We start from the raw sequence: 12,503 nt of genomic DNA on the forward strand, positions 1-12,503 counted from the left end.
CCGCCCCCAAGCTCCCTTTTCACCGCCATCGCATAATCTTTTGTAAAAAGATCATGATTGCACCACATTATCCAGCAGGACGGACTGACCACTTATAAACGACCTAATGCTGCCCAGTGTGTTCTGCTTATAATTGAGGATAACCTTTTCCCATTTTATCTTGGAGCTGATCCAGTTAATGTGGAGTCATTTTCTTGCACAGAAAATTTGCATTGAGCTTTTTATATTTATCAGTAATAATTGGGTCAGTTATTCCAAGCACCAAAAATAAAGGATTATTGTTTAAATTGATAGAAGTTGTTAATCATGACAAATCATTAGTGGCAAAGTTGCTTCCCTTTAGTAAATGATTTTACGTTTCTCAAAGCATCTTTCCATTCATCATCAGTAATGTTGCAGTTAAGTTTCCTTTCCCACAATTCCTTCAAGGTTTCCCTAAATTGTGACATTTTGATGTATTGTAAAATGTGTGGGAAAAGTCCTTGTTTGAAACACCGAATTTTCTAATTGGTTGATTAAGTAAGGTCAAGGTTAAGTTTTCTAAAGAGATTTTGTGTTTTGGATATTCCTTTGTTAGTCCAACTTTTCCTGCCATTATTCTAGGTAAAAAAAAAAAATCACCATTATCTCAAATTTGTTAAATGATGTTATCTTGTACTAATGGCACATATGTTTACTGAATTCTTCCGCTTCATGGTGATGTGATTTACTATAACATTAACATAATGGATTTAAATTGTATTGGTTTCTTTGTCTACATTTACCACATCTCATCTTTATAGTCCAATCTTTCAAGTCTTCAATTTCAAATAAATAAAAATGTGGTCTCATAGAAAACAAATTTTTGGCTGGATTTAGCTGGAGTTTGACATATATTTGTATTTTAGCTGCAAACTTGGACAAGACTCTCTCCAATTCAGACAACCAGAGTGAAGTTAATGACTCAACCTTCCATCCTGCTGGGCCACCAGAGTCACCAATCAATGCTAATCCTGCAGAATCAAATGGTAAACATTGATCTTTGAAAGTAATAAATGCTTGTGTATGTATTTGGCTTATGTTAGATAATTTCTCATTTGCTGTTTTCAGACATCTTCCAGTGTGATGCACAGAATCCTGCGCAGACATCAGAACGGTGTTCTGTTCCAGTAGGACCTGGTGGTGTGCTTCTCATTTTGTAAAGGCTCTTTAAATTTAATTGAATTTTGCAGTCAGTCACTTGCAGATTCTGAATGCCATGAATGTTAAAGGTTGAGAGATATAAGCAACTGACTCAGACTTATTTAATTGACTTCCCACCAGACATTTCCCAGTCAAGAGCAGAGGGTCCTGTGATATTCTTCTGGTGTTTTTTCCACACACAAACATATTTTAACCTGATATTTGTGGCTTTGTAAAATAAATTGAATGCTAAAATTTCTCAAATGCTGTGTGTGGTTGTATTTTGTCAATGTACAGTAAAAATTGATGTACAATTGCATTGATGTTTTTCAACATGGTGTTGGGGTAAACTGTATCTACCATACAAAACTGGGAATAGTATGCAAGTATGTTGGACTGTACGTGGCCCCTCTATAAATATTGTGGCCCCTTGATGGCCCCACCCTCAGAAAAATCCTAGATCCGCCACTGGTTTTGTGGGTTTTTAGGGCTTTCTAATCCTTAGAAAGGGGCTACTCGCAGTTTCCTGGTTCCATTGAGAGAGGGGCAGGAGTCAAATAGTTGTCTCCACCCACCTCTAAACGTTTAACCCCGCCCACATTTAGCCCCGCCCCGATCTCCGGGATGCAGCCAGGGGCTACTCGACGGCTCCATAGACTGTACATATACGGACGGCTCCCGTGGAAACCCGGGGTCACCCTTTCAGAAACCTCAAGTTGATAAACAGCGCCCTCTGCTGTCCAAATGTATTAGCACGCTAACTCAATTAGCATTAGCGCTAGCATCACTTCCATTTTGTTTAGCTTTGCAAAGCTAACAGTGGGCAGAGATGGGCGACGGTGACGAGCCGGGCTTAGTCCTTTCTCACAGCACCTCTTCGAGCTCCAAGTCGGGTGGCGACAAGATGTTTTCCCTGAAGAAGTGGAATGCGGTGGCTATGTGGAGCTGGGACGTTGAGTGCGACACTTGTGCCATTTGTCGGGTTCAAGTGATGGGTGAGTATGAGGACAACAGGTGAAGCTAATCTGGCTATACAACTAAAAGCCTGTAACGGGGTTTTCTTGTTTTGCAGACGCATGTCTCCGATGTCAGGCGGAAAATAAACAAGAGGACTGTGTTGGTAAGACACGTCATGTGTTTATTGTTTAGGGCGAAACACAAACAGTTAACAAGTCACCCAACTAGCGTTAGCTAAATAATATATCTGAAACCAAACAAACCTGCCTGCTAAAGCAGTGAGGTATGGCTATATGGTCTGACCATATACATGCTAAAATGTTTGAATGCACGTTTTTAAAATCCATTTTAAAATGACATGTTTATGTGAGGTGCAGGACCAAAGCAGAACATGTACACGTTTATATGGGAGCTACAGCATTATTAACTATATTAAAACATTTGTATGTTGTTGCAGAATCTTATTAATACTACAAGCACTTCACTGCAGCGTGCAGACACACCTATTTCTAACATCAGACTAATGGAACACACATTACTGCTGCACAAACATGATCATCTGCCACTTTCACTGAGAAAGATGTCCAAGAGAGGCTGTTTATAAAAAAAGCTTTAGGTGTCCCATGTTTAGCATAAATACAAATGCCCTTTGTAGAACATAACGCTGTTTTAGTCACTTGTGTGTTTTCTTTCTCTCAGTTGTGTGGGGAGAGTGCAACCATTCCTTTCATAACTGCTGCATGTCGCTTTGGGTGAAGCAGAACAACCGCTGTCCGCTCTGTCAGCAGGACTGGGTGGTTCAGAGAATCGGCAAATGAGCTTCACATCTATGTGGACTGTACATTTGTGCACCCAAAGGTGGTGAGAGGAAATTATCAATGATCCCAGCTACGTCCTGTGCTGTCCTCTTCCTTCTGGTTGCATGTTTCCTGGTGTCAAAGGAGGAAAACGGACATGGTTAAAGTTGCACAGATTGGTCGCTGAAGGGATCTGGAGCCGAGAAGAGACAAGTGAAATGTATTTAAGTGTCACCTGTTAGCTTTGTGTAGTTTTTGGCACATCTTAAATGTGTGGTTTCTTTATAAAAAATAAATGGTTTGTGAAATAGATGTGACTATGTATTGGTGTTGGAAATGATGATGCATGTAGTACTACTATACTTGTACTTTAAGTGGGTCTGCAGGGATAGGTGAGATCATCACCAGTGATGACATGGAGCACCAAAAATTAAGCCCTAAATCTACATTTTCTTACATTAAGTCTTACATTTATTCAGATCTGTAAAACACACCCAAATGTTTATTTCAACATCAAAGATGATCTGAGTTAAATACAAATAACTGTTTTAAAATGACGCTTAATTTTATGATGGAAATTTTCATGATGTATGAGTAACCAGATGTTCTTAAATAACATTTTTTAAATACAAAAATGCTGTATAGCGCATAAGCGGCAAATAACATTGGTGCAAGTGCATAACCTTGTTACCATGACTACCATGAATCTGTGGTCGCATGTACAACCACCTTGAGGTTAACCTCGTCAAGATACAAAATTACAGGAAATAATTTAAACAATGTCAGATTTTCCATCAAACCTATTGTTCCTTGAAAAAATATGTTAGGGGGCTGAAATTATTTTAATATTAAAGGTGCAGTATGTAAGAATATAGTAAGACCTAAAGAGTCTAATGTTTCAGTCTTTTTGGAAGGAAGATTATACTGAAACATATTTCGTATCCAGCTGGCTGTGGGAATTGTCAGTTTTTCTTCTTCCAAAACAAAGGAAGGAAGGACATACCTACTGTTTAAGAATAAGTGAGTGTGGGATTGTGTCTCTTGCGAGCTAATACTGCAGCGCCCACAATTGTAGTTTGACGACTGCTGGCAAAAAGCTCCAGAGTTGTTTAATGTGGTTGCAGTAACCAAATTTAACCACAGGAAGTAATTTTTACTTCATTTAAACATAATGCACCTTTAAGTATTTTCCCTGGTGATAGAGGGCAGTACATACCTAACATCAAATAGTTATTTAAAGGCACAACACTGGGTTCATGTTTACATCTACCAGCCAATAAAGGGCACCATTACTGGTTGCCAAACAGCTGGCACTGTGGAAAATGGCAGACTCCCCATGTCAAGCAGCTGCTTCTGAGCTTAGAAGATGTAGATAATAGGCTAACGTTGAATACAGTTGTAAAATAAAATTATTAGTAGAAATTAGTCCTTGTTCTTTTTGTCCTCTTGGGAAATTTACAGGGAACACTATTACCAGGGTAACATGAGGCTAATGACTGGACGGCTGCTTCAACCTTCTGTAACTTGAAGGGCAAATAAACAAAAATCATTTTAAATTGAAAACAGGATTTTTCTTTACTAGCAGAAGAAGTTAGATCCAAATTAACCAACGACCGTTATAGCTGGTTAGAAAAGATCATAGCTAGATAAGCCTGTGGCTTGATGCATCTCCATAGGCTTTCAGCCATTTTTAAACACACACACACACACACTTTAGAAGAAATGTACTTACAAAAATTAAACAATAATGAACAAGAGTCTGCTTCTAGACCTGCAGAAAGAGAGAAGGAAAAAAAAACAAAAAAATAAAAATGGGACAACAATACAACAAGATCCAGTTATCACTGCGTCAACTTGATGAAGAAATGAATATTCATCATTGTTTAACTGAACAATCACACGATAATAAATCACAGTGCATTAAGTGCCCACCATGGCCTTAAGACATGTGTTGAACGTGCCCAAGTCCATACTTATGAGAGCACCAGGTGAGCACCTGTGTGTGTACACGCACTTGTTTATGTAAGGTTTCTCTATAGGAGCATCCAATAGAGAGTGTGAGGGGCCACAGATCTGCCCCCTAAATATATGCAGGAGACAGAGGGAGCTCCAAGTCCCAGAGATCCAGGAGCTGCCCCAGAGCACAGGAACTCCAGGGAGGCTGCGACCAGAAAAGCCCCCGCTCCCCTCGAGAGACGCAGAGGATCGCCCCGGGGGGCCACAACCAGCAGCCGGCAGAGTCCCGGGAGGTATCGGCGGCAAGCCCACAGGCCCGCCCGCAGCCTTCCACCCCCTAGCCAGCCGAGCCCGGGACCCAGGGGCGACCACCCCCGCCGGGGACCCAGGGACCCAGACCCCACCAGGCAGCCACTGGGATTGGTCAGGCAGATGCCAAAAATCTTAAACCCCCTGACCCAGGAGCCACGACCCAGGCAGACCAAGGCACCATACTCCACACCAAGTGTGGCAGGGAGAGGGGAGACGAAGATCTATATAATCAAAAGAAGTCCCAGGAGAAGGGAGGAGTCAAAGGCCCCACCTGACATATACAGTCATACACAAACACAGTCACACACTCCCTCCCTCATGCTCACACATACACATACAACCAAATACGTACAAAAATGCACGCCGGACACCCACTCATGCTCCCCATACACACCCTATTCACTCTGGTCCCGGTACTGCTGCACATGGGGTACAACCATTACCGGTTCCAAGAGATCGACCCTTTCTGCTGGGGTGCTGATGAGCAGGCTCCCCCGCCTAATGCTGAGCACAGCAACCCACCACCCCAGACCCCAACCGGACGGCCAGATCTCCCTCCTAGCCTCCAGCCCCAGGAAGCCAATATGGTGTTAGTGAGTGTTGATGAGGTGTATTCCATGGCCTATGCCACCACACCACCCCACTTGCACCCACAGCCCTCAGTTTAAAATTGGAAGTGGGCACCGGCACCTGGGATGAGGCTGAGAAAAACCCCTGCCAAATGCTGTTGGATGTGCTCACTCCCAAGGCCCTAAGTGTGTGTTTGCGTGGAATGTCGTTGGTGGAAGTGTTCAAGGTGCAGCTAAAATTGGGGGGCAGGTTGCCACAGGAATGCGGAAATGGGGTCCATACCCACACTCCCTGACTTGTCCACCCCCCCACCCCCTCCCCACCCCCCAAGGTCCTATGTGCATGTTTGTGTGATGATGTGAGGGAGCAGGAGGAGAGAAATGTGTGGGGATGGGGAGGAATGGCTGGTTGGGCTTAGCCCTCCAGAAAGCCAGCTCCCCCACTGGCCCCAATAGGTACCTCTGTTGTCAAAATGCCACCCAGAGCATGGAGACCCCAGCCCATCCTGCCAGGGCCCAAAGCAGCAGCAGCACAGACCCTCACGGAGTCCGAGGGCACCAACCCAGCCCCACCCCAGCAGAATATCTTCGCCCATCCCTGCATTTGCACAACTTCCGGACTATAAAAAACAGGACATCCAGGTAAGGTTGGGTCCTCCCCCTCCTGGACTTCCCCCTCCCCTGTGATGGGACAGCAGAGGAGCCAAGGTCTACACGAGGCCCCTGAACCCGAGTCAGGCACTGCTGCATGTTCCTGCCTTCTCCCCAGCAGCATACATGTCAGGACCCGACCCCCAAGGCCCCGCCCAGATCCCCCCACGGGGCTGGCCACCCCCAGGCCCCCACCCAGACTCGCCGAGGGGCAATGCAGCTGCCGGGAAGTGACCCATGGCCACCGCCAAGACCTTCAAGGGTTCCCACTCACAACCGCCAGTAGTCCACCCCCCGAGGCAACCCAAGCACCTCCAGAGGGGGGCAACGGCCCTCCAGTCCCAGACACCCCCCAGTGAACTCACCTCCAGGGAACATCCAGATACTCCAAACTCTGACCCTCCACCCCCTCACCCACATCATCCTGCAGGACAATATCAATGGTCCCCCATCATCGCTATGTGATGGAACCGATCAAAGGAGCCCAGAGAGATTGATTTGAAGTGGAAGCAGAGGCTATATCAAGTTAAAGTTGATATAGCCTCTATTGATATACTGGTCAATGCAAAGGGTATCTCTATTTTTCCAATTCAAGAGGATAGTTTTCTTAGCGATGCATATGGCAGTCAGAGCCGCGTGAGCCAAAGATGTTTCAATCAGGACATCGTCCAGGTTTCCCAGTAAACAAAGAGAGGGGGCAGTTGGGATATGACATTTCAGACACTTTGACAGGTCTTCACATACTCTACCCCAAAATTCCTGGACAGGACCACAGTGCATGAATGTAATTGTCAGGAATGTTGTTTATGCAGTGTGTGCAGGTGTCAGACGACACAAACCCCATCTTGAACATCCAATGACCTGTATAGTGTACTCTGTGTAGAATTTTGTACTGAATTAATTGTAAATTGGAGTGTCTGATCATTTTAAAAGTTTTTAAACAAGTTTGGGACCAGAAGTTCTGGTCAAAGCTAACTGATAGATCCACCTCCCATTTTTCAATAGGGATTGCTATTCTATCGTCTATTTTGGACAGTGTCTTATATACTTTAGACAGTAGTTTGGGGGGTTTGAGATTATAGAAGTCTAATACCCTTGGTGGTGTTTGTAATTTTATTTTATTGAGCTTAATTTTTTGTTTGACTACAGATTTAATTTGGTAGTATTCTAAAAAGCCATTCTTATCTATTCCAAATTGGGAGACTATTCTATTAAATGGGATGAAGTACAATCCTTCATATATGTGTTCCAGGTATAGGATTCCTTTATTTTTCCAGTCCGGAAGGTTCATCATTTTATCATTTTGCAAACTATCCATAAATCACTGTTAAAGAAAGGGTCTGCCAACTTATCAGGTTGCAGAAACCATTCAAATTCTGCACATATGCACTTTGTGTCTCCTCAGAATAGACTGGTCTAAATCCTCTTAGGTTCAAACCACGTTAAGTTGCTTTCCCCACAAACGTGCAAAGGCACTTAGCTACTAACAAATCCCCAAGGCTCAGTCAGCACCGTGGAAGAGATGAGGAGTGTCCAGGATGTGGGTGCAAGAGGCGCTCACTTCTGCAGCTCAAAGGGTGAATTCAGGTTTTCTTAGTGCATTGGCTGCCTACCAGTTTACCACCAGATCCATCCATTATGGTTGACCTGGTGGGGCTGGACAGCTTGGTGGCTAACACAGCGTATCTGAGGGCTCAGCAGAGCAATCGCACTGAGCTGAGAATGCACAGAGTGTCCCTGACACTGCCTAAGCTGAAGAAGTCCTCCCCTCCATGGGAAGCAGTGGAGAAGACGTACGAGTCGCTGTGTGAGCAACAGCCGATTGGGAGAAGGCTGTTCCAGCAGTTTCTGCTGGCGTCTGGCCCGCAGTCTGTGGCTGCCGCTAAGTTCCTGGAGGAGCTGAGCGACTGGAGCTTCGCTGAGGATGTCACCAAAGAAATAGCCAAGCAGAGAATCCTCTCCAAGTTTTGCCAACCCCAGTCTCAGACCTTCCTCTCCTACCTGACAGGAGAGAACATTGAAAGATGCAAGGCTTTATCAGACAAAAACTTCGATGAAGCAGCCATGGAGCGGCTAGGGGAAGCAACAACGGAATTCTTGAAAGGAAAACCTTTTTTGGAATACCTCAAAAGCCCGCACTTTTACAGGTTTTTGCAGTGGAAGGAGTGTGAGAAGCAAAAGATAACTGACAAGTATTTTTATGAATTTAGGACTTTGGGAAGGGGGGGCTTTGGTGAGGTAGGTACCAAAAACCCCTTTGCAAGCGCGTACAAATCTTATCCTGAGATAGTTTTGAATGCCGCACAACTTTTCTAAACTCCGTAGTAATACTGGCCTCTGTGGCAGGTGTGTGCGGTCCAAGTGAAACACACAGGCCACATGTATGCCTGCAAGAAGCTGGAAAAGAAGCGGCTGAAGAAGAAAAGTGGCGAGAGGCTGGCCCTACTGGAGAAGCAGATCCTGGAAAAGGTCAACAGCCTCTTCATTGTGAACCTGGCCTACGCTTATGAAAGCAAGACCCACCTGTGTCTGGTCATGAACCTGATGTCTGGGGGGGACCTCAGGTTTCATATCTATGAGTTAGGGAAGAGAGGTATTCGAATGGAGCGCGTGGTTTACTACACAGCACAAATATTAACCGGCATCTGCCACCTGCATGCCATGGACATCGTGTACCGTGACATGAAGCCTGAGAACGTCCTGCTGGATGGGAGAGGCCAGTGTCGACTGTCAGACCTCGGACTGGCTGTGGAGCTACCAAATGGGAAAACCATCTGCCAAAGAGTTCGTAAAGTGACCCACAATGTCACTGTCAGACATTTTTCATGACAATGCTTGTTTCAAACCTCCATGGATTGTTTCCTCCTTTAATGCCTATACTGTGTTGGCTTGCCATAGAAGTAGCTTACCAGGAATAGATCTAATGGCTCCTGTAGCAGCGAGTGCTGAGAGCATGACCTTGTGAAACCCAAAGCAATCCCATTAAAAGGTGCCTGACCTTTTACTCAGCTGGTCATTGCACTGACTGAGAAATGTATCATAGAGAGACCAGATTGTGAGCATTCGCTGACTAATCTTTACCAGATGCAGATGTGGCTTTTACCTGACTTGTCAATAGAAAAGGGTCAGGTGATTTGCTGATGAATAAGAACTGATGTTGCATAAAGGTGACTATTTGGGATTTCTCTGCGCTGCAGGCTGGTACGACCGGCTACATGGCTCCGGAGCTCCTGAGGCAGCAGTACTACCGGACCTCTGTGGACTGGTGGGCTCTGGGCTGCAGCATCTATGAGATGGTCGCTGCTCGACTGCCCTTTAAAGACTTCAGGGAGAAGGTGCAGAGCGCTGAGGTGACTCGTCGCACGCTGGAAGACGAGTGCAGGTTTGAAGACAAACGCTTTGATCCTCCAACAAAGGATATTATTATCCACCTGCTCAAGAAGAAGGCCGCGCATCGCCTTGGGTGTCGGTAAGAAAACGGGTTTCTGATTTATTTTTGTTTTCTTCCTGCATTGAATAAAATAACATTTCATCGTATTTGGCTGAAGATACATTTTAATAATATCTGTAATGCAGTATAATCTATGTTTAATCATGTTCTTTCATTTTTTTATCATGTTTAAAATGTGAGAGTTTAATAGTTATGTTGTAGTAGTTAAGGATGTCATTTCTAAGTTATCTGATTCTTTAGTTTGAACATTTATAATTTTGTGTGTCTACTATCTTCATGTTTTAAAAGTTGCACAATTTAAATTCCCTTTAACCATTCTCTGATTTTTGGCGATAGTCTGTTTAGAAGTTACGTTTCACAGAGAACTTGGTTTGGGATAGACGAGCTTCCCTAAAGTGGCAGGGAAAGAATAGATAGGTGATTTATATTTGCTGTCACCGCTATGCTCTCAATCCTGCTAAAAGTTTTTAATTACACACATTTTTCAACAGAAAGGGGGATGATGTACGAAACCACCCTTTCTTCAAAAATATCAACTTCCTCCGACTGGAGGCAGGGCTGGTAGAGCCGCCCTGGGTGCCAAAGCCTGACGTGGTCTACGCCAAGGACATCGATGAGCTTCGGGACCACTCAGAGGTCAAGTACATCCAACTTGACACCAAAGATGAGAAATTCTTCAAGGAGTTCAGCACGGGCGCTGTCTCCACCCAGTGGCAGAGGGAAATGATCGACAGCGGGGTGTTTGATGAGCTTAGTGACGCTGAACTGAATGGACACGAGAATGTGTGGAAGTCCAAGATGTGCATCATTTTGTAAGCAACATCTGTCCAGAATTTGCAGCTGGAAGTTTTAATACTTGAAAAGTTCATTTATATCATCATTCTAAGTGCCATCTGCTAAATGAAGCAGCTTTTTGTTCTCGCCTTTATTTCTGAACCTCAGCTTTTACCTGACAGATGACAAACAGGCCAATTAGAAGTTAATGCTGGACATTAAGCTAAGTAAAATCCAAAGTTTTGGACTCCATACTGAAACTCGGCTCCTCGCTTTCTGTTTAGATTGTAGTTCCCAGTGGATTTGTAGTTTCCTTGACATCACTCAGCCATCTTGGCAGACCATTGTTTACATATGTTTGTAGACAAGCTGCATAATGGTTTTGCCTCGGTGACTTCCAGCTGTTTTAATATCAAAGCTCGCAGTAATAACACTTCATATTCTATGATGAGTGATGCATCATTCAAATACCACTGGAGCCTTTATTTGCTTACTGGAAAGAGTTGGATCACACGCAGAAACTTACACACGTTCACCACTAGATGCCACCAAACACCAACAAAGTGCATTCATCCTCATCGCCCCTGTTGAGAAGGTATTTACAAGCATTTAGTCCTTCAATTAGTCATCAACCATAAATCCTAGGGAAAAACTATCTCTCTCTCTCTCTCTCTCTCTCTTACACACACACACATAAACACGCATACACACCAGTTTTATCCAGAATAAACACCCAAACGCCCCCTGACACAGATTGTTTATGTTTGCATTCTTGTTTAGTTTTCACAAGCTGCTACCTCATAGATATTTAGATTTCCTTTACCGAAGTAAAAAACTCAGTCAGCAGCAGATTTATGCTTGTTGTTTGTTAACGTCACTGAATTTCCTTTCAGACTGAACCACACCAGCCTGTCAGGTGCTTGATACAGCTGAATTCTTACTAATAGTTTGTAAAAGTTTTCCAACTAGTGCCATCACGATCACAGTTTGTTAACTATTGTAAATAAACATGTGCAGATGTCTGTAGTATCATCCTACTTGAGCACAATGTTCATAATTGTTAGCTACCGTTCCATTTCAAAGCCAGTTTTGATGGGTTAAGGTTTCAGTTCAAGATTCTGTTCTACCTAAGCTTTAATTGTCTGATATAGTAGATGTCATGGTGGATTCAATGATATGAGCTGGTCAGGTCCTGATGCAGCAAAGTATCCCCAAACCATGACATTTACACCTCCGTGCTTCACAGCTGTCTTGAGTTGCTTTTCCTGGGATGCAGCCATGGTTTACACAGACACTTTATCTGTTCTGATGTCCAAGTTATGCAAACACGAATGTTTAAAGAACGCTAATCCGGAAGTCCTGGTTTTTGCAAACTTTTGTCCAACCTTGATGTTTCAAAGGTTTCCTCTTAGCGCGTTTTCCATGAAAGGTAAAGTAGTGGTGTTTCTTTCCGATTGTAGAGGGCATGCATTTTCAGATCAACGGTAGCAGGAGGATGCAGTAGGTCAAAGTGAAAATGTTTAGGGCTTTAGAAGACTTTTTTTTAGCATCGTACAGTCAGCTCTCTTTTAGTGCTCAGGGTTTGTTTACTTGGAGCTCCTCAGTGCCATTCTACCATTAGGACATATATTTACATACATGGAGGTGGGAACACAACTGTTACAGATTTGGGTATTTCTCAGCATTTATGTAATCAGTCAGGTCAAATCTGAAAAAGTTTTCTTTATTACTGAGTTTTATAAACAATGAGAATGCACATTAACTCAAGTCATTATGACCTTCTTTTTTTGCCAACCGTGTTTCTGCTCTTGACTGCTCATGCTTCTAATTTAGCTTTAAAAGAGTATAGTCCTGCACTTTATTCTCTAACTCTGT

General features: G+C 43.7%; 2 protein-coding genes across 2 annotated transcripts; both read left to right on the plus strand.

The window, feature by feature from the left end:
• Positions 1 to 1,764: 1,764 nt before the first annotated feature.
• Positions 1,765 to 3,225, plus strand: rnf7 (ring finger protein 7). The gene is made up of 3 exons (XM_015951760.3): positions 1,765 to 2,156; positions 2,234 to 2,281; positions 2,818 to 3,225. Exons 1-3 carry the CDS (start codon positions 1,991 to 1,993, stop codon positions 2,934 to 2,936), a joined length of 333 nt encoding a protein of 110 aa, XP_015807246.1. The 5' UTR covers positions 1,765 to 1,990; the 3' UTR covers positions 2,937 to 3,225.
• A 4,715-nt stretch (positions 3,226 to 7,940) lies between these two features.
• Positions 7,941 to 10,815, plus strand: grk7b (G protein-coupled receptor kinase 7b). Its single transcript, XM_015951759.3, has 4 exons — positions 7,941 to 8,641; positions 8,750 to 9,187; positions 9,601 to 9,872; positions 10,346 to 10,815. The coding sequence occupies exons 1-4, from the start codon at positions 8,042 to 8,044 to the stop codon at positions 10,668 to 10,670; spliced, it is 1,635 nt and encodes a 544-aa protein (XP_015807245.2). The 5' UTR covers positions 7,941 to 8,041; the 3' UTR covers positions 10,671 to 10,815.
• The last annotated feature ends 1,688 nt before the right edge of the window (positions 10,816 to 12,503 follow it).

The sequence above is a fragment of the Nothobranchius furzeri genome, chromosome 13 (genome assembly GCF_043380555.1).
Source record: "Nothobranchius furzeri strain GRZ-AD chromosome 13, NfurGRZ-RIMD1, whole genome shotgun sequence".
Lineage (NCBI taxonomy): Eukaryota > Metazoa > Chordata > Actinopteri > Cyprinodontiformes > Nothobranchiidae > Nothobranchius > Nothobranchius furzeri.